Genomic DNA, 22,267 nt, shown 5'->3' with positions numbered 1-22,267 from the left:
CCTTACCTTTACAAATAAATCTTGCAAAAAAGAATGTAAGGAAGAAAGAAAAAATTTCACACAAACAGAAAATTAATGTAAATTTTTACCATGTGGATTGGAACTATGCCAAACACAGCCAGTTTTCCAATAAGCTTTTGATTAATTCATAGTAAGAAACAATTTAATTTGAGGTCATGAAAAATTTCTTTGAAATTTTTTGCAATTACTAGAGTTTTTCATCCTGAAACACAGAGTAAGATGTGTCCTGAACATGTGCAGGTAGGCCCAGCAAGCAGAGATAACGCACACCCATGGCTCTGTGCCCCAGAAATGTCTGTGCTGCCTAAGACTACACTGAAAATATGGGAAGTCATAGCAATGCTCCCATTGGCCCAACCCTCCTCTGGAGTAACTTCTTCAGATCACACAGAAAAAAAGGAGATATTTTAACATCCAAGCAATATATGCCCCACAAATATATCTAAGTTTGTCTTGCTGCAGAAAAAAAGAAAACTAACTCAGACGAATTACAACATTTGGGGACTTCAGACTCTGATGATCATTTAATAACCCAAGATGCTCAAGGATTTCGTAAAAACCAAATGTGTTACAATAAAACCTCTGGATGAATCTGTTTATTCATATAGGAGTGTTATGTTCAATATGTTCAACTCTGCTTAAAGATGATGAAATCAAATTGCTTAATTTTTGCCTTTAAAATTATATATCTAGTATATTAACAGATCCTAAGAATTTCAGTAAGCATTGGAAAGAGAGAAGAAATAAAAGATGAACAATGTAGTACAAAAACTGCAAGAGAAAGAGAGGAATAGGGTGAGAGCTCCACTTCATCAGTGGGAGAGGGCAAGGTGTCAGGAGCATGATGGGAAACAGTGATGTGGTACACCTAACTGATGGATCTAGCTCTGGGGCGCGGTAGGGTGGAGCCAGCCAGGATTCTTCATGTTTTTGTGACATGACTGAAGCTTGCTTAGGCAGCAAACTAGAGCAAAAAGTGACGTCTTCAGTTTAGATACTGACTCAGGAATTGGGGGTATGTGCTTGGTAAATTAACTGCACCATCATCAAAAAGTGACATTTTATCAGGCCCAGTGCAGTGGCCTAGTGGTTAAAGTCTTCGCCTTGAATGCACCAGAATCCCATATGGGCGCCGGTTCTAATCCTGGCAGTGCTACTTCCCATCCAGCTCCCTGCTCATGGTCTGAGAAAATAGTCATGTCAGCCCAAAGCCTTGGGACCCTGCACCTGCGTGGGAGACCTGGAGGATGTTCCTGGCTCTTATCTTCAGATTGGCACAGCACCGGCCATCGCGGCCACTTGGGGAGTGAAAGATCTTCCTCACTGTATATCTGACTTTGCAATAAAAAAAAAATAAATCTTTTAAAAAGTGACATTTTATCGCCATGTAAAGGCTAATTTTAGAGTTAAGTTTAATGAGCTTTCCTTCATATAAAACAGCAGTAACTAAAACAGACATTTAACACGGGTTGGTGAGAATTCTGTGTGTGTTTCAAAGTTCCTTTTATGCTGGGTTTTTAACCTATTGCTACATTTTTCAGGGCAAAATGTGGGTAATATACTTCTGCCTCTGGGAGCAGGCATTGTGGTGAAGTGGGTTAAACTGCTGTTGGCATCACCAACATCCCATATGGATGTCGGTGTCCAGGTGCTCCACTTCCAAACTAGTTCTCTGCTTATGTGCTTTCCTGGGAAAGCAGCGGAGGATGGTCCAGGTGCTTGGGTGTCTGCCCCCACATGGGAGACCTTAGTGAAGCTCCTGGCTTCTGTCTGGCCCAGCCTGCCCTGGCAGTTGTGACCATTTGGGGAGGGAACCAACAGAGGGAAAAATCTATTTCTTTTGCTCTAACTCTTTTAAATAGAAAAATAAATCTTTAACACAAATACATACATCTATAATACACGTGTTTATAGATGCATATATTTGTATCCATAATTCTATGGGACACCTCCTAAATTATGGACCAAGGTGATGCATAATTAATAATTAATTGTTATGCAACCCAGGAACACAAACATTCAGGTTGTAGACAAAGGGTTGGTTGGTAGATCTGCTTCAAGAGGTAAGGGCTAAAATGAGAAGTAATCCTCTCCAAAGTGCTTTAACTTCCTTAAAAAATTCTACTCATCTATATTATTCTTTCTAAACAGAGGTTAATAATAGAAAAAAAAGTTTATATCCTTTACTTGTATCACACTGCTTATATGCCAGCTCCCTAATATGGAAGGACAGATCTCCAAAACTACCTAATTTATTTATCAATTCCTTTAATTGGTCATTCACTTACTGAGGTAACAGCAATTGTCTAAGCAAGCGGGAGACATGCATAAAACCAGGGCTTGGCTTTCAAAATATCCTGAGAGGAAACAGGTGCATGAACAGCTGACGCTGATGCTCTGGGCAGCTTGTCTGAGAGAGGCACCTATACAGTGGACAGAGGTAGTCTGGGGCACTGGAAGAGGACTGGGAGAAGAGGATCAAGGACTAGCACCAGAGGAGGAGCAGCTGTTTTCCTGGGAGGAGGACATAGCAAGGCAGGAGCTGAGTTTACCTGGGTAGGAGCAAATGATTCCATGCAGCTGCAAGGTAGAGAGTGTGCAAGGCTAGGAGGTAAGAGGGGAGGGATGGGAGAGGAAAGGGTTATTGTAGCCTTCAGCTGTTCGCAAACCAGGGGTCATGGAAGGCAGGTTAACAGAGCAAGTGAGCAATCATAACCACGCTAAGAGAATGCAGGCAGCAGCCACAGTGACTGTGGAATGACTTTGCTGAGCCTGAAGTACAATTCCCTTCTACATTCTTACATAATCTCTTATTTCCACGTTTCACTGGAACACTTTGTAAGATTTAGACAGATATTTTAAATTCTCTTGCAGGTGCACGTGTTTGTCCTTTGGAGGTGTCTGTGAAGCTCCAGGAGTGGAGCAATATCTATGCCTTACCGTCCTCTGAGACATTGGTGGATTTTAACAGCGTCTGTCAGCACTCACTTGCTATTAAAACTTGCAGTGTACACATGAAAAGCAATGTGACTTCTTGGAAATATCCAGGGGCTATTTCTGAAGAAGCACTAGAACCGCGATATGACAGGTAAAGAGCAGAAAGCAAACACAGCTCACACCAGAGCCTCCAGGATGTGGTGCCGGGCCAGACCTCGAGATCTCTTGTACCACAGACTAAAAGGACCTTATGTATGGGTTATCCATTTTGAATAAAAACACAAAATGCCTGAATTTACAAAAATATATTTCTGCTCTTCCAAAGAATCCAATAACTATAATACACAGTGGGCATTTAATACTATTTCTGTGGGACTTTGCTGTGTTCAGAGTTTTCACAATCATGAACATGGCTAATTCTTACAACTTCATGATTCCTTGAGAGTATTATTATGCTTTTTGTTGAGATATGAAATTGGGCAAGCTGCCCATTCCAGCGCTGGCATCCCATATGGGCGCTGGTTCAAGTCCTGGTTGGTTCACTTTCCATCCAGTTACCTTCTAATGCATCCAGGAAAGCAATAGGGAATAGGCCATGCACTTGGGCCCGTGCACCCATAATGGAGGCTAGGAAGAAGCTCCTGGCTTGTGGCTTCGGCCCAGCCAATACTGGTCATTGTAGCTATCTGGGGAGTGAACTAGCAGAAGGAAGCCTTCCCTTTCTCTCCACTCCCCTTCTCCTACTCCTCTCTCTCTTTCTCTCTGTAGCTCTAACTTTCAAATAAACAAATGTTTTTTAAGAAATAACACAGATGTGAACACGGAAGTCCAGAAGCACTAGACTTGAAGCAAAAGTACCATCTCTTCTTGTTGTAAAGAAGGAAAAAATCAAACCAACAGAAGTGAATGATCATTCTTAAGACCTCTCAAGTTTTCAGGTGTCAGAGTCAGGACTCCAATCTGGGCTCACCATCTGACTCCAGAGCTCAGTTTAAGTAGTTAAAGCTGCCTTCCTGCTTCAGGCTTTTTTTTTTTTTTTTAAGATTTATTTATTTTTATTACAAAGTCAGATCTACATAGAGCAGGATTCACTTCCTAAGTGTCCATTGATTCACTCCCTAAGTGGCAGCAATGGCTGCAACTGAGCTGATCCAAAGCCAGGAGCCAGGAACTTCCTCCAGGTCTCTCACGCAGGTGCAGGTTCCCAATGCTTTGAGCCATCCTCAATTGCTTTCCCAGGCCACAAGCAGGGAGCTGGATGGGAAGTGGAACTACCGGGATTAGAACCAGCACTCTGGGGACTCACACCAAAGACACTGCCGCAAGGCAGTGAACGAATCCTCGGCCTCCCTCAGGACCCAAGAGAGCTCTTCCCTCAGGGTAAGTCCACCATGAGGGAACTTGGGAACTGGATTAAAATTCCTAGCTCTGCCCTGCTGCTAAGATCTTGCAGCTGGGTGAGTTTGGGAGGGGTTCAGGCCTTGGGGTTGGGGGCATTTGCCACTCCCTGCAGTGTGGTGACTGTGGGGGGTGCCCCTGTAGGGTCAGACCCAATGCTGGGGACTCATGCCAAAGACACTGCCGCAAGGCAGTGAATGAGTCCTCGGCCTCCCCCAGGGCGGCCAGTGCACCAAGTGGTGCCAGGCTTTGCCTACTGGCTGCCCCGTGGCGAACTCTGGGGTTTTTAAGATATGTAGTTGCTGCCTGGGGACACTCATGACTAAGGCCAGTTTGAGTGTAGGTGAGAAGTGAATTTTGGGTGATTCTCAGTGACAGGGTCATGAAAGATTCAGGCATGCGTGGGGACCAAGACCTGGTGGTTTGGAGGGAAGTATCCAGAAGATAATTTGAGTTAGACAGATGCAACAGCTCAATTAGGAATACAGAGATGGGCTATTAGCATAGAACATCACTGATCGCCACACACTAGCCCACACTAAAGCTATGGATGGGGGCCTCTTTGGCAGTGTTAGGTACCATTACCCGACTGGGTGGTGGAGTTGTGGAGTGGTCACATTTGGCAGGATCAAGACACTATCCAGCATGCAAGAGAACTTGGTCTGGAAGTAGACTCTGTGGGGTTGTGTGGGCCCAACCCTCTGGAATACAAGTTCCCCTGGTTAGCTCGCAAGCTGGGGTTGCAATGGTCTAAGCTAGGTGTGACCATGCCACCTGCCATCTCTCATGGGTAAAGGAACCCACAACAGTCAGGGTAGGTCAAGGCAGCAGCACCCAAATGCTCATCCTTAAACAGGATGTGGGGTGGGCTGGGCTGCCACTGGAAGGGGGCAGAATGGGCAGGGCTGAACAAACCTTAACTCACAAGAAACAACAGAAATCAGGTTGGAGCACAGGTCATGCCACGTAGGTCCTTGCACCTACTGATCTGCGTGAGACAGAGACACTAAGCCACAGCATCCAAGGGGCCAGGACAAGTGAGGGGCTCTGCCAAGCTGAGACAGAACAACCACTGGCCTGCACATGATCTAAGGCTGGGAATAGGCCTGGTTGGGGAACTAAGGGGACACCCTAGCTGGGTTGAGTTTCCCACCAAGGAGCACATGGGCTGGAATTGGGGCTGCATTCTGATCAGGATACGATTGTAATCTCACTTGGCACAAGTGTGGACTGGGACTGGAAGCACCAAGCCAGGCCAGACTCCAACACCATCTGGTGCTCTGGAGGACTGAGGAGAGATGTGTGACAGACTAGGCTAGGTCTCAGCCCTTACTGAACCATGTGTGAGCTGTATGTGGGTATGGAAGAGCCGTGGCTGGGTTGAAACATCCAACAGTGAGAACCAGATTGGGTTGAAGGCTAGTCAGGAAAAGCCACTGTTCCTGCTAGGACAGGAGGTGAACTGAGTAGGGCTGGCTCATGGACCCACTGGTATGCGCAAAAACTGGCATTGGGAGAGGTTCTGATGGAGGAGCCTGGGCAACTTCTCTGGCAGGACACAGTCCCTGCAGGTAAGTACAAAAAGCACAATAGGGAACAACCCAGAACAGGCAATGGAAATTATCCCACTGGCATACACATGGCATGGGTTGGGGGCAGACCAGGCTGAACCTGTTCACATTACCTACTGGTGAATCTGAGCACCAGAACAGAGTGTGGGTCGAGCCAGGTTCAGTTGCAACACATACCAGTACACAACAAGTAATGCCAAGGTGAGATGAGCCGTACCAGATGTGGTTGCAGCACCCAAACAGCACATGTGATAATCAGGGGGAGGAGGCAAAGCCAACAGGGGAACATGGGCTCCCCTGCTGGACAACTACTTCCATTGGAAAGCGTGAGTTGGGATGGGGGCAGTTCAGACTAGGCAGGGCTATAACACCTGTGGGCCTCATGGTGAGCTGACTGTTCCAACTGGTGCAAGCAAAAATTAGAGTGGGTTGAGGGTTGTTTGGGCTTAGCCGCAGCATTAGCTGGCAGAGGCTGGCACTGGGAGCTAATTCTGTCAAGTCAAATGCCAGAACCACCTGGAGAGTGCATAATCTGGGAGTGGGAGTGGCCTAGTAGGGAAATAGTGGGCACCTCCCTCAGGGTTACCACCCTCACTGGACAGCACAAAAACCAGGATAGGGGCAGGGGTGGCTAGACAGAAAGGCACCTGCCAGTAGGTGTATGGGCTGGATAATAGGTTGGTTGGGTTGAACTAGGCTTCAATGCCCATTGACATGTGCGAGAGCTAAATGGGATGTGGGACAGACTGGACAAGCCTGCGGTACATACTGGCAAGCATGGGAACCAGGGTAGGGGGCAGAACTGGTAGGGGTTTTGGGGAGTCGTCCCAACTAGGCTGTAGCTCCAACTGGTTTGCGTGAGACCGAGTATGAAGTGGGTAGGATCGAGCTGGACTACAACACCCGTCAGTTCACGAGGAAGACAGGGCTGGAAACAGAACAGACCCAGCAATCTCAACGACCAGCATGTGCATAAGCTGATTGGTGTGATGGACGGTGTTGGAGTCTGTACTAGCAAACTCACTCAAGAATCAGATCTGGGATCATCTCAGATGAAGTTTCTTTGGAGATCCCTCCAACTGAACTGCTGATCTTAGAACCCCAACCATCAAGAGACTGTCAGCCAGTGGACTCTGAATAGGTTTCATTGTGATTGGAACTGTGAGATTGGCAGCAATTCAGAACTGATGAACTATCAAAACTGAGCAGGACCCTTGGAGCGCGCCTCCTGTTGGGGATTGGGGATGGGTGGGAGGTTGGGTGGGGCTTTTCCCTTTGTTACTCCCCTAACCCCAGATACAGGGAAAAATGATAATATTAGTGTGGAAACAATGGTATTACCCACTTTCACCCTGTAGCCCTTGACCCTTTGTACCCTAATCAACTAAGATTATTTAAAAAAAAAAAAAAAGAACCAGCACTCATATGGGATCCATAAGGACTTTAGCTGCTAGGCTACCACACTGGGCCCCCTGCTCCAGGCTTTTTATGAAAATGCAGTTAAGCTACATGGTAATACACACAAAATACTTGGCTGGCTCTATTCCCTCTTATTTTCCCACATTGCTAATCAGCTCACAGACTTTTCTAGCACCTCATACAATCAATAGTGCTCTCTCAGCAAGTCTGAGGGCTAAAGTATTGAGAAAAATGTCCCAAAGTGTATCAGGAAGGTTAATCTGGTTCCCATGTTAATTTCTTCATCCAAGTTCTAACCTGTGCACATTCTCCATGGCTGCCACTTCGGCCAATGCAGCGAGGCTAAAGAACGCAGACACCGCGGGCATTTCCGGAGTACTGCTCCGAGTCTCTTCAGCCTCAGGCTGGTGGGAGCACTCATCATTGCAGTCGGCCTCAGCTGCCTTGGGGAGACTCCTCCGCAGGTGCTCCTTTGGTTTGTCATCTGTAACAAAAGGTGGATCTATCATGAGAGGAGCGCTCAGTTTTCTCCAGAAGGATGCAGAGAGGACACCTTGCCAGGCAGTGTAAAAGGAGGGAACATTCTTTACCTTTCCATTGAACATGAAAGCTCTGACAGAATTCCCCCACAGTAACAAAATCCCTTTATTAAGCTAATTTGCAGCAATCCCTCAGTACTGAAGCCTAGAGCTAAGCTGCAGAGAAGCTGTGTTTTATTCAGGGTTGAAGAATGAGTCAGTTTAGGAGTGAGGCAAAATGAGCTTTGGTCAAAATCAAACCCCTGAATGAGGTGCCTGGAGATGCCCCAAAGTGGCCTTTACAAACCCAAATGGCTAAACATTTCTCATGACGCTGCAGCAGGCACTGCTACGGCAACTCAGACATTTGGTATGTTCTGACACCAGTACTAACGATGGTCTAAACATCAAATTAATCAATCCCAGTAGGATTCAACAGGATAGTTACTTTGTCCTGAAGCTCTAACAGAAAGAAAACAAAGGACCTGAAGTGCTGGATAAAAAACCTTGTAAATATTCCTGCTAAAAGTGTGTGTACAGTCTTTATTATATAACCATTATAATGAAGCAGGTTTGTTTTTTGGTGGTTTTAAAACCATTTTAGATTTAGAAAGAAACTGATAAGAACTATAAATGTCACATAAGAACTTCCCTAAGTATGATGTTTTCTACATAAAAGGGGAGTTTTCTAAACTCTTCCATTCTTTCAACAAGTAAAACTAAATTATATATATATGTGTGTGTATGAATGAGGATAAAATAATACAAACAAAAGCCATAGACTCCAAAATACAAAGGCAAGGATGTAGAGGTCTGCTGACTAAACGGCAAGACAGCCAGATTTTAGTCTTCATCCCACCTCTACCCAATTGTAGGTAGTAATAACACCTGGAATATGCTAAACACAAGAAACAGTACATAACATTCACTATTTGCTCTCTAATTCTAACTCAGCAAACTATTCATCTCTGGTAACATGCTGAGTAACTCGAAACAGACAAAGTGACACCAGCTAAACCCACTAGTGCCTATCTGCTATGGCACTAGTAGATAGTGAGCAGATAGAATTTGAAGCAGATAGTAGGCATCACTTACTGCCCCACTCCTTGGGGCAATTGTTGGGCTCCTTGGACAATTCTATTGCCAGGGAGGCCACCAGAAACTGGAAACAGACTCCAGGCCATGACAGAAAATGGGGAAATTCACTGGTTGCATTAGACAAAAAGCTCAAGAAATCTAAAAGTGGGCAGGCATTGTGGTACAGTATGTTAAGCTTTAGCTTGGGATGCCTGCATCCAATATTGAGAGCTGGTGTGAGTCCTGGCTACCCCAGGTTCAATTTAGTTTCTTGTTAATGTGTGTGGGGAAGACAGCTTTGTTGGCTAGGTCCTTGGGTCCTTGCCATCTACATGGGATGGAGTTCAAGCATCCTGGCTCTAGCCTGGCCCAGCTTTAAGTATTTTGCCCAAGTGAATCAGCAGGTAATAGATTTCTCTCTTTCTCTGTTTTTCAAATAAATAAACCTTTAAAAAAAAAAAAACAAGAAGAAATGCCTTAGTTTTCAGGATCAGCTTTATAAGAAACATTGGGTATGTTTAAACATTCCTCCATCTGCTGCATTGAATACCTGGTAATCTAGCCTGTCAGGGCTTGCAGAGCAGATCATGGAGAAACACTGATTCATACAGGATATTTAGAAGTCTAGGATCTTCTGGAATTTACTTAATCAAGACTTTTTTATACATACTGAGAAAGAAATGCTGACTATCCTAAAAAATTACCTTTCCTTCCCAGAAATGCAGATATGCTCATGGAAACAGCCATGATTTTAAAACAGAATAAAACATGTCTGGAAGTCTACAGGAAGCCATAGGTCACGCCTCATTATTCAAAGTGGGGCCAAAGCTGTCTTACAGTCATTTGCTGTTTTTGGTTATCTCTGTTTAAAGCTCTGCTTACCCAGAGAACCTCCTGCTGGTGAAACCCGGCCGTCTGCTGTCCTGACAAGGTGTGTAATCTTGGTTTTTCTTGCTTTTCTCTTTTGGCTGCCCACCAGTGGTTCTTGCATTGTTGTTGGCTCTGGAGTGTTGGGAAGGGATAGGGCATTTTTAACCTTATGCGCAGGCTCTATGGTGTTTTTGTCTTCTGAAAATATGGCTGAAATGAGACAAACCAAATATAGTTAAGCACAAAAACACAGGCAAAGCAACATTTCTCTTGAAAGGAAATATTTCCAAAGGTCTAACTCATCTGAATGGGGAGTTTGCAATCAGTGTTGACTATTGATAGAAAAAATAAAACATTGCTGACAATTTGTAAATAAGTTTATCACTTATTTAAATTTGCTTTGATAAATTAAGTGCAGAGGATTAAGACATCTTCTCTCTTTTTTGAATATTTGCTTAGTTTTTGGACCTTGCAGGTTGCTGGGGAAAAGAGGATGATAATGCATGCAAATCTTAGTCAACAGTGTCCCAACACACCAGAAGTACTAGTGGTGATCAAGGTCCACAGCTAAGACTCTTGCTGATCTAATCTGGAGGAGAAGGCAAAAGAGCCTTCTTTTCATCTAAGGACATGGAGAGTAAGTTCTTAAACTTACATTTAAGGTTGGGACATTTGCTTTCAAGCACAAGGCTGGCTGATCAGAAAAGAAATTGTGAAGTCAGACTTTTTTTTGCAGACTACTTAGAAAGGACAGGGGAAATACTGGTAAAGACAGCACATAAATGAAACTCTCCAATTCATGGAATTCCAGGACAGGGTAAATATGTTTAGTGAAGTTCTGTATGTCAAGTCAGCTCACAGAGAAGCCAGTTTTAGGTTCCTAAGCTGCAACACAATCAATCATGACCGCACTCTCTTACATGCTCAATCACTGCATCAAGATTAAGGAAGTAACCTTTCTGCTAAGTCCTTAATCCCAGTTTAAATATATTTGGAATGTCTGTGTTTCTCCTTATTTGCTTCCCTTCTTGGGAGTTCACCCTTCCTATTCCCTTCATTTAAAAGTTAAAAAAAAATGCAACAAAAATGAAAGAGAAAACAACAACAAAAAGAATAGGCAAATATGAGTTTAGTAAATATTTAGGGATATATGCACAAAATCAATTTTCATGATTAAGATTAAAACAACTTTAAAGGCTTTTAGGTAGGGAGGAGAAGTGTTTTTCTAGCCAAGCTCTTAGGAGAGACACTGAAATAATTTTGAAATATAAGAGGAGAATGTTTATCAGGATATTCAGATCTCATGACAAACTCTGAGAAAACTAAGCCTGGAGAATAACTAAAGGAACTTGTAAGGTGGGTCTGAAGGATGTTATTGACGTATATGTAACATAGAAAGCAAAGACTAAGAAGGGAGATAAGGAGCAAGAGTAACTCTGGGTTTGAAAAAGATGTACTTGTTAAACCTCATTTTAAAATTATAAACTAGCTTTAGTAGATTTAGGTCCATTTCTGATAAAGAAAGGCCATGAATTAATACAATCTCTGGCCCTGGAAATCAAGGCACCTGAAAAGAAGTTGATCCCAGATTTCACATTCCAAAACAAGTGGGAAATAATTGTAATTATTCAAAAGAAAGTATATAAAGCAGAAATCACACCATCATTTGTGGCTTGGTCTGACCTCAATATTGCATAACAGATGGGTTGTGTGGGGACAGGTTTAGGATAACAGTTATTTAAAAAGTTATTTGGCAAAGTTCCCAAACACCTTTTTTGCATAAGTAATTAAAAATCAGAAAGAAAGGTTCCTTTTAAAGTTGTAAATCTACAATTTAGGTAATATCACTTATTTATAATTTAATATTTGGCTTAACAGAGGTCAGTGGTAGTATATATTTTAATAATTGTTTTAGTTTAAAAACTAATAAAAGTTCCTAGCAAAATAAAAGATAATGTGTCCCATGACTGTGCTATAGCCTTAAAGTTCAAAACCTCCTGTAAGAAGAAATCAGAATCAGAACTTACAATGAGTATTAAATAACTTCTGCACATTCAGAATTTCTACATTTCTAGTTTCATATCCAAATCTATTAGTTGTCCCTTCTGTTTACTTATGGAGCCTTGTACCCATCTCAGACATGACCACTCTCTTACAGATCAACATTCTAGAAAGAGCATAACATCTTCCCCCTTCTCCTTCCTGCCTGAAAAACCCAGAATGAGGGAAATAAAGGTATAGCAGGGAACCAAAGATGAAAGGTATCCTATATCCAAAGAACTTCTTACAGAAAGAAGAACTGAGAAGGCAAAAGCAAAGGCATGGGTACTACAAAAAGGCCAAGTGAGTTGGGAAAGATGACCTGATTTCTATACAGAGACCTCGAATGAGAAAGTAGAAATTATAGAATTCTATTCTTGAAGTGACACCATAAAGGTCTCAGTTCCTTTATGGAAGATGAAGGTCGAACTAGCCTAGCTCTTAAGCAGCCATCAAGCCCTAAAACAATGTAAGTTTTGCCACATAGCTACAATTAGGACAAAACAAGCATATAGTCCATGGCAGAAAGGGGTTGGAGAAGAACATGACTTTGACAAGCACTGTGGTATTTTTGTTTTTTGTTTCTTAGTGGTGAGCTCTCAGATGGTTTCATTTCTCCCCAGTGGTTGCTTCTATTCTTGTTTGTCCCAGAAAAAATTGTTGTAAAAACACAATGAGAAGCCAGGCCATGGCTGAAAGGGATTGCAAACAGGAGGTACAATGCAGGCCTATGAGCACAATGGAATGAGGGAAAGCCCTAACAGCCAGTAGCCTAGGGATAGGAGAATCAAAAGCAGGCTGGCCCAAAGATTTCAATGATACTGAAAACTTAAAAATCAATAGACTGTGTAACTGAAAAGGAGTAAATCAAGAAGCGGCAGCAAAGAATACAAAGGCTGAGAAGAAGACTTGCTGAGAAGTCTCCTCTTAAACTACCAAATCAGGAAATAATCACGGGCCCTACAATCATCCATGTTTGTAAAACATATGGGAAATGACCATGCCGGAATTTCTAAGGTCAGATAGGGTCCCCGTTCCATGCTTTGACTGAGGGGTTAAGCCCAGAACATGCTGTCCTATGTGTGGTGATCTAAACGCAGAACAGCCCTCAGACAGAAACTGCTTGAGACAGCGAGAATCAGGGAAGACCAGTGCATCAAAGAAAGAGGGATATGAGGACCAAGCAGTGATTTCAAATCCCACAACACAGGAAAAGCAAGCAAAGCCCAGCTGACAGACATCAGCTGAAAAAGGGCTCAATGAGGGAAACAAGCCAAAAAAGAGTGCAAAACCAGCACCCTCATCCCCAATGCCACACTAATGGAAATGTGAGGAAAGAATGGCTTTGTCATCCTAAAGCAAATTAGTCAATTCTTTTACAGCTTTTAATTGAACACACAAAACTACTCAAGCACTGTGGAACAAGTCCGCAGGGCTAGTTTTTATACTCAGCAATAACTATAACACATTTGTAAGCGGATCATCTGAGAGTGATACTGCCAGTTCACTCCTGTAGCCACATTAGGATGTAGCAATAAGAGACTTCTGTTTTCCAAACTGCGCACAAAACGTAGAGTGAGGGGTTTGAGGGAGGGTGGGAGTCGGGGAGCAGCACTGTACTTATGTCCTGGGAAGCTACTAAAGTGCTCCAGAGTTGTGAAGTCAATCCAACTGGGTAATTCAAACATGTTCTGAAATGAGCAAAGGCAGATCTAGAATCTTGCAGCCTTTGGTTGGCCTCGCATGAACTAAAACAACAGTCAGAAACTGAATGGAACACAGAAAAAAAAAATCAAATGAATGATCCATATATAGGATCCATTTATAGTTAGTTGCACACCTCTAATTTAAGAGAAGAGACCAAGTTAGACTGGGCTCTGTGGGTCTGGTTTGCAAAGCCAACTATAAACAAAGGTGTTTCCTGTGTAATCGATGTATACGCTGTAAAGAAATGAATCGGATGAATATCCCTAGCCTAAAGATTATTTAGTTGAAAATACCATTTGTATTTTCAATACCTGAAGCAAATGAAGGTTGAAACACTGCAGACAAGCCTGAAAAATTGAAACTGTAGGTCACTGTGCTAAAGTGGATAGTTCTGATCTCTTTCTTTTCTGCTTTTGTTGAGTGCTCTTTAATTCTTTCCCATACCTTTGGGACTGAGAAGTCCTTCTTAATTCACTAGGGTTGCCATCAATGTGAAATTCAAAACAAAATATGTATGCAAAAAATGTAAATATGTATCATCTGTATGTATTTACCCACTACAAATATCAACTGGCATTAAATATTAATAGTCATTAATTATTACAACTAGAAACCTTTAAGGAAAGGTTATGCGATATGATAACTGGGTAGAAACAAACACAATGACAGAGGTAGATCTTGGCATATCAGAAACTTTTAATACTGAGCCTTGGGCAATCTTTTTTTAAATATGTGAAGTTATTTAATCATTTTGATTTTTAAAGCAAAGAGGAAAATACATAAAAGAGATGATAAGCATAGCATTTAAGCCTCAGTTGTATTACTAAGCACACCAAGATTTCTGATATTTTCAAAGGAGAAAAAGTGAACCACAAGGCATTACACACAGGATGGGGTAAGGCATGGTGAACTTTAAGCCATCCATGTTAACAGAAGTCAGAAAGCTGAACAACTGCACAACCTCCGTTGAATCAACATTTTCATTACAAGCATCAGCTACAAACAATCCCTGTCAAACCTTCGCATGGGATTGCTTACACATGTCAAAATTATGTCTTCATTTTCTGTTCCTCTATATTTATACTTTGCAACACAAAGTTTTAATAAGCAGTGACTTGGCCATAGGTGAGACAGGATGAAGTAAAGGACTTATTTAATTCGCAGAGCACATTGTCACCACTCAAACAACTGAGTGCTAGAGATGGTATGAAAACAAACAACCAAAAAGGTCATTTTTAATTACAGGTAATTTTCTGATTCCCAAATTGATTCCTTTTTCCTGTACACATAAAATGAGCATGCACACTCTGTATTAAGCAAGGCATGCATTTTTTAAAGTACATGGTTTCCAAGTCTTATTCCACAAGCACTGCTAATATATAAAATTAAATATCACCAATAATAAGTCTCCTAAATTCTTGGAACTACTTATAAAGTAGTTCTTAAAGGCAGAAACTTGTTTTTACCAGAAAAGACAAAAGAGATTACAATGCAGACCTGGCACTGTGGGGAGCAAGTAAAGCTGCTGCCTTTGGTGCCAACATCCCATATAGGTGCCAGTTCATATTTTGGGTGCTCCACTTTTGACCCATCTTCTTGCTAATACACCTGGGAAACAACACAGAATGGCCTAAGTAGTGGGGACCCTGCACACAAATGGGAGACTCAAAAAATTCTCTGGCTTCTGGTTTTGAATGGGCCTGGATCCAGCCGCGACAGCCATTTGGATAGAAGATCTCTCTCACTCTCTGTCTCTCCTCTCTCTGTGACTTTGCCTTTCAAGTAAACTAATCTTAAAAAAAAAAACAAAAGTTTTTAAATAGTCCAAAAATAGGTCTGATCCTGGTACAGAAACCGAGAAGATCAATGGAACAGAATAGGACGGAGCAGAGCCCACACATGTATAGCCAGCTAATTTTTGATGAGAAAACTGAAAACAATCCTGGGGAAAAACTTAGTCTCTTCAACAAATGCTGTTGGGGCAACTGGAGAGCAGCCTGCAGAGGTACAAAGCAAGACCTCCACCTGTCACCTTATACAGAAATCAGCTCTAAATGGATCAAAGACCTAAATCTGCATCCAGAAACCATCAAACTATTAGAGGAAAACATAGGATTCACTCTCCAAGATACAGGAATGGAGAAACTTCTTGAAAAAGACACCAAAAAGCACAAGTAGTCAAAGCCAAAATAAACAAATGGGACTACATCAAACTAAAAAGCTTCTGTACAACAAAGGAAACAATCAACAAAGTGAAGAAGCAACCAATGGAATCGGAGAAAATCTGCATACTACACAACCGAAAGGAGACTAATATCCAGAATTAACAAAGAGCTTCAGAAACCCAGTGACAGCATAACAAACACCCCTTTGAATAAACAGGAGAAGGAAATGAGCAGACATTTTTTGAAAGAACAAATTCAAATTGCTAATAGACATACGAAAAGATGCTCAGCTCCCTAGCCATTAGGGAGATATGAATGAAAATCACATTGAGGTACCACTTAATTCCAGCGAGGCTGACCTACATTCAGTACTCTGCTACCGACACCCGCTGGTGTAGATGTGTACCTTTCTTCACTGCTGGTGAGAGTGTAGGCTAGTACAACTACTATGGAAGTCAGTATGGAGAATACTAACAGAACTGTGAATAAACCTGCCATATGACCCAGTTATCCCGCTTTTAGGAATATCCAGAGGAAATGAAATTGGCATATGAGAAAGAGATCTATAATCCTATATTTATAACAGCACAATCCATAACAGCAAAGACATGGAAACAATCCAGATGCCCGTCTAAAGAGGAGTGGATAAAGAAACTGTGGTATATCTACTCCATGGAATACTACTTAGCTTTGAAAAAGAATGAAATTCTACCATTTGCAATCAAATGATCTCAACTAGAGAATGTTATACTCAATGAAATAAGTCAATTCCAAAAGGACAGATATCATATTCTACTGATATAAGGCAACCTTCATGCAAAATATAAGATCAATAGCCCTTTCAATATTGTTTTGACTGTAACTCACGGGTTTTGATTTTTTGTTTTAATTTTCATTTTTTTCATAATAGTTTCTTTTATTAGAGTCTTCACTGACTCACAGGTCATACAGTAGTATCCTTTTCTCCAAGAAGGTTTTTTATTTTCTTTTTCATTTCTTCAATGATGATATTAGTTAACTGGTAGCATGTTATTTAGCTTCATGTTGTAATTTTTTTAAACTTTATTCCTGTTGTTGATTTTGTTTTATGGCTTCTCATTAAGGGAATGTATAGTGATGGCGTAATGGAGACCATTATATCCAGATGTGAAGATACAATGCAGCATGCATTTCTACTTCCAAGTCAAAGACGGACTCCAATGAAACTGTTAGATATATCTTGACAATAGGATGCTGGACTGTCTGCCATTGTCTGTACCAGCAATGTCAGGACACACTTAAATAACAGAATGATAGACTTACGACTGCTTATGAAGGACTATACTATTGTAATAATAAAGGGTCAATCAGTGGTGGGGGGAGAAGTTTGGGGGTGTGATAAGGGAAATCCCAGAGCCTAAGGAACTGTATCATAAAATTACAGACAAAATAGAAGGGAAAAACACTCCAACCTAACTATAAACACAGTGGTCTGATCTACTGGTGCAAGCCACTGCAAAATAAGGCTTTCTGGCCTCTAAAAATTATGCCATTTCTGGCTTGGAATATCAAATTAAAAAATGAATGTGACTTCTTTTACCTTCTGTAGGGTGAATGGCATCCAAGAAGATTTGCTTGTTTGACCATTTATCCCCACTTCCTAAAAACAGTGACAGAAAAAGAAAGGAAAGTGAAACCATACTTTTAGAACACACACAGAGCACAAAAAATAAGACACTATACACAATAACCTAAATATGAAGCGTCACACAAATGAAGCAGAATTTTATTTCATTTTCAATACTGAAACTGGCATTTGCTAATAAAATAAGACCACACAGGACATGAATTTAAAAAGAACACATTTTTGTTTTAGGAAATATTCTCAGATTTCTGTGTAATCATATTAACCTTCTGAAGACCCGTAAAAACAAAAGCTGACATGTTTAGCTCAGAATAATGTCTCTTTACTAAGAGAAAGGGAAAAAACGCTAATATTATAGAAAACAGAACTATGAAGCCCATGTATGAGTGAAAATTAAAACCACTTAAGTAAAAAGTTACAGGAACACACAGACACATACATCTACACAGAGAAGATCGCTGCATTTAAAGCCTCATTTTAAGATATATGAAATGCTTCACACTGGCCATGCAAGTTGGATGCAAACTGGCATCAGGTGAGTAGGCTCATGGCAGTCACGATGCTAACATGCAGGGAGCTGCTAAAGAAAGCCCAGCTTCCAGGCCTTGTGGCTCTACTGAGCCAGATGGGAAGGTTTAATCTATTAAAAACATGAAAGAAGAAAAGGAGTCCTGAACTCTGAGATCTTGAGATGAACCCTCAAGAGGTTCAAGGGTCCATCAAGATCGTTCAATGACACAGATGTTCAGAGCAAAGGGGCTGGCGGGAGCAGCAGAGTGCAGGAAAGTCCCCAGTGTCCTCTGGAAATAACAGTGTGTGACTGAAGGAGGTGGGCAGACGTGTCTGGCAAACAACTTGTTCTACAGATGGCGGAGAAGGGTTATGACTTAGGAGCAGAAAAAAAGGTCCACAAGAACCCTGAAGTATCAGAGGAAGTACAGGAAGGTTGGGGCTTTCACATGAATGTGAAAGGAAGCAGGTGAGTGTGGCCATGGGCTGAAGGGTTGCCAAATGTGAGAAAAATGAGAACAGTCAAAGAAAATAAATGGGTAAGAGGCTAAGAGTACTAAATTACACAATTCACAAGATGTAGATGAGAAAAGCCGCAGTTTTGGGATCATTTGGGGCTCTGAAAATAGAGACAAATACAGATTTGAATGGGAATCTCAATGAAGTAGATCTGCAATTAGCTGCAGAGTCTAAAATGAATGAAAATGCCAGCGCTGGGAGCGAATGGCACTGAAGCAAGCACAGGGGAGAAGGCAAAGGCAGTGCACAGAAGCATTCCTTAGAGATGGATTCACAATAGAGGCAGCCACAAAACCTTAACGGAGGGTGGAAGGCACCAATACCTTTTTCCGGAACATTAGGCTTCTCCTTTTTGTGCTTATATTTGCTGACAATTTTGTGGAAAAAGTTCTTTTTCTGAGACTGGAAAGGACCTATAGACAATATTAATATAAATATATTTTAAGTTCACAATATGTCACAGAACAATATTGTGTGCTTTCAAACAATTTTCCCTCCTCCCCCAGCTGTAGGCAACTGCCTAGGTTGTCTTGTACCTAGGCAAGTGTTACACTGCTGGGAGAAAAGCAGCCAGTAGCTGGTGGGCATTCTGGACCTGATTAATGCCAAATTTGTGTTAACTATACCAGTATGCCAGCATAGTTACTTATGTATTGTATATTTAATTTTTTAAAGCTATGTAGGGAAGACAGGGAATGCTGACATGCTGCCACGGTCCCCAGGCGAGGGTGGCTGCAGATTGCCTGGGGAAGAGGGTTTGCGGGTGTAATGGTGCAGGAGAGGCTAAGGGCATGTTTGTCATGGAAGGAATGACTTCTGCAGTTTTCCATGAATTGGGCCACTGCACTTGCAACTTAGGTGAGGGAGCTGAGATGGAGTGGTTTCTAGAGGGGAGAACCGGTGGGCATGTCTAGGTCTAGTCAAGACATCTGTCCTTGTAGGAGACCTGGGTTGGGCTAAATAGCATCGACCATTTCCCTTTGATGCACACAAAAGCCAGGAATGGGAGGCATAGCTGACTGTGTTAGGATGCAGTACCTGTCTATGGGTGTCAGAGCAGAGGTGGACCACATTTGGGTCACAGCACCTATTAGCACACAAGAGAACCAGATCTGGGGACAGATTCTATTTTGACTTTTGAGAGGGCTCACTTTGTGGGTCTACAGCATCTGCCAATTTATGTGGAGAGCTTGGTGTGGTGACTGGTTGAGCCAGACTAGTCACACAACTCACCTACAGGAGCCTCCTGACACTCACAGGAACTAGGGCTGGAAGGAGGTCAAGTGGTGCCAGGCTGGAGTGCCCAGTGATACATGCAAAGGCCAGGACTGAGGGCAGATCATGCCAAGCAGGGCCACTGCACCTGCTAGCACGTGTGAGATCCATGTCTGGGAGCAAACCTTGTAGCGGAACTTAGGGAACTCCCCTACTAAGCCACAGCACCTGCTGGGGAGCACAAGAGCCTAGGCTGGGGACAGGCCTGGCCAGCCAAGGCTGTAGGACTCATCAGCATTTGTGCGTGGTTGGTCTGGAGACAGGCCAGGTTGGGCCAGCCCTTAGCACCTGCTGGCACACATGAGAGCAAGGACAGAGTGTGGGCTGCTCCTGGTTGGGCTAGGCTGCAACACCCACCAGTGAAAGCTGAGACTGTGGGCAGGCCATGCCAGGCTGGGTCTAAGCACCCACCAGTATAGGAAATGCCCAGGACTGGGAGTAGGCCTGCTAGGGGAATTCTGGAGACTCCCCGGATGGGTTGCAGCTCCCACTGGTGAGTGTGAGAGCTAAGGCTGTGAGAGGACAGGCTGGACAAGGCTGCAGCACCCAGTGGAATGAGTGTGGCTGTATCTGGCAGTGGGTAAGACCACACTGGGCTCCAGTACCCATTAGTGCTTGTGAAAACCTGAATAAGTGTGGGGCTGGGCTTGGCTAGGCTGCAGCACTTGCTGGAATACACAAGATCCGGGGCTGGGAGCAGGCCTGGTAGAGGAACTTGGGGAACTCCTCTGCCAGGCCATAGAGAACCACAGCTGAGGGCAAGGCAGGGCAGGCTAGGCTGGATTGCAACGCCCATTGGCATATGTGAGTTGGGTCTGAGGATGGATTGGGTTGGGCCAGCCCATAGCTTACATTGGCATGCCCATAAGTTACAAGAGCCAGAAGAGGGCACACACCAGGCTGAGTTGGACCACAACATCACACGAAGGCTGGGCATAGGCCAGGCTATGCTAGGCTGCTATATCCATTGGCAAGAGCTGGGACTAAGGGCAGGCCAAGCTGAGCCATTGTAGTAACTGCTCACAAATGCTGAAACCGGGACGGGCTATCTCAGATTCAGTTGTAGCATCCGCTGATATAACCAAGACCCAGAGCTGGGAGTTCCCCCAGTAGGGGAACTTTGGGGAACTTCCTAGTAAGGGAACTTGCTGGGCTGCTACTTCCACTGGTGAATGTGAAAGCTAGACTGGGCACAAGCCTTGCTGGGCTAGTTCACTGTACCTTCTGGCATGCATGAGAGCCAAAATAGGTTCAGGTCAGTCAGGCTAGGGAGCCGCACCAGCTGGCAAGTGCCAGAACTGGGTGTGAGTCATGTCAGGCTAGACTGCAGTACCCCCTGACAGGTACAAGATCCAGGGCTGGGAACATGCCTGGCAGGGGAATTGTGGGCACTCCCTTGCTAGGCTGTACCTCCTTCTCATGAGCATGAAAACCAGGGCTGGGGATAGATCAGGTGAGACAAGGTGGTGATACCTATTGGCATATGTGAGGGATGGGTATGGGGACAGGTTGGCCACAGCTACCATGGGTGTGCCTGAGAGCTAGATGAGATGTAAGCTGGGCTTAGCTGGGCTGCCGTAGAGGCTGGCACATGCAAAAACTGGGGCTAGGGGTGGGCCTGGTGGAGGTTTTTGGGAGTTGCCCCAACTAGGCCACAACACCTGCTGGTATGCGTGAGGGCTGGGTCTGTGGTGGGTTGGCTGGGCTGGGTAGCAGCACCTGTCAGTTCATGTGAGGTATGGGCTGGGGCAGAACTGATCAGACAGCATCCACTGGTATGTGTTGGCTGGCGTACACAAATGTCAAGTTGTAGGTCACCACCCCAGGCAAGATTTCTTGAGGTATTTCTGACTAGACTGCTCAATTCAGATCCCTGACACCCCAGAAAAATCACAGGATGTGTGGTCCCAGCTTGCCATGCATGTATAAAGACTGGACCTCTTCAGTTGCTGATGCCTGTGCAGTGGACAACATGACCACGTGTATATAGGAGCTCATCTAAGCCAGCAGGGGATGCCAACTGCCTCACCAGACAATGGAAAGTAGAACAGGTTGGACAATTCTCCTGGCCAAGCTAGCAGCATGTGCCTGGGTCTGTGGTGGCACTAATATAGACTTTATCAACCAATAGACTTTGGAAAGATTTTCTTAACCCTGGTGCAATGAAGCCAACAGCATCTCAGAATAACAACACTCTTAGAACACTCTTCCCAACATTGAGGTCTTTAAGGTGTCATCAAAAGACTGTCCTCCATCCCCAGTTGCTAATTTAGTTTGACAGCAAGCGGTGGCTCCCTCCCCATCCTTCCCTATGGACATACGAGGAAAAAAAAATCCTGAAACATTTGTCCCACTCACTTTCCTCCATACCTTACCCTCCGCACTCTAACTGGGGGCCTAACTGCTCATCCCTCTTAATTATATAAATATTTAAAAAAATAAAAATTAAAAATTTCCTTCTTTTGCTTACTCATCTAGCTGGTATGCTCAAGTTCCCTTCATGAGCCTTATTAAAACCTAGTGGTCTTTTTCTTGGAACTGCATCAAGCAGTAGCCTCCATTAGGGCTGGGAACTTTCTGAGCAGAAGCTGCAGGCTTAGCAAGTAGAAAGAGATT

General features: G+C 43.3%; 1 protein-coding gene across 5 annotated transcripts in view; it reads right to left on the bottom strand.

Moving 5' to 3' along the window:
• Window positions 1-22,267, bottom strand: part of LOC121167246 (HMG box transcription factor BBX) — a 109,785-nt gene that overhangs the window by 5,962 nt on the left and 81,556 nt on the right. For 2 of the 5 annotated variants that reach the window (XM_040996656.1, XM_040996658.1), the window contains 4 exons: window positions 18,700-18,789; window positions 17,303-17,362; window positions 9,824-10,021; window positions 7,644-7,830 (listed from right to left, as the gene is read on the bottom strand). In XM_040996656.1, the coding sequence (XP_040852590.1) occupies window positions 7,644-7,830; window positions 9,824-10,021; window positions 17,303-17,362; window positions 18,700-18,789 (535 nt within the window). The remainder of the gene's footprint in view (window positions 1-7,643; window positions 7,831-9,823; window positions 10,022-17,302; window positions 17,363-18,699; window positions 18,790-22,267) is intronic. The other 3 variants (XM_040996657.1, XM_040996659.1, XM_040996660.1) reach the window with 3 other exon arrangements.

Source organism: Ochotona curzoniae, unplaced genomic scaffold, assembly GCF_017591425.1.
Source record: "Ochotona curzoniae isolate NIBS_2020 unplaced genomic scaffold, NIBS_Ocur_1.0 patch351, whole genome shotgun sequence".
Lineage (NCBI taxonomy): Eukaryota > Metazoa > Chordata > Mammalia > Lagomorpha > Ochotonidae > Ochotona > Ochotona curzoniae.
Note: the sequence above shows the minus strand (reverse complement) of the source record. Positions and strands in the feature narration are given on the sequence as shown.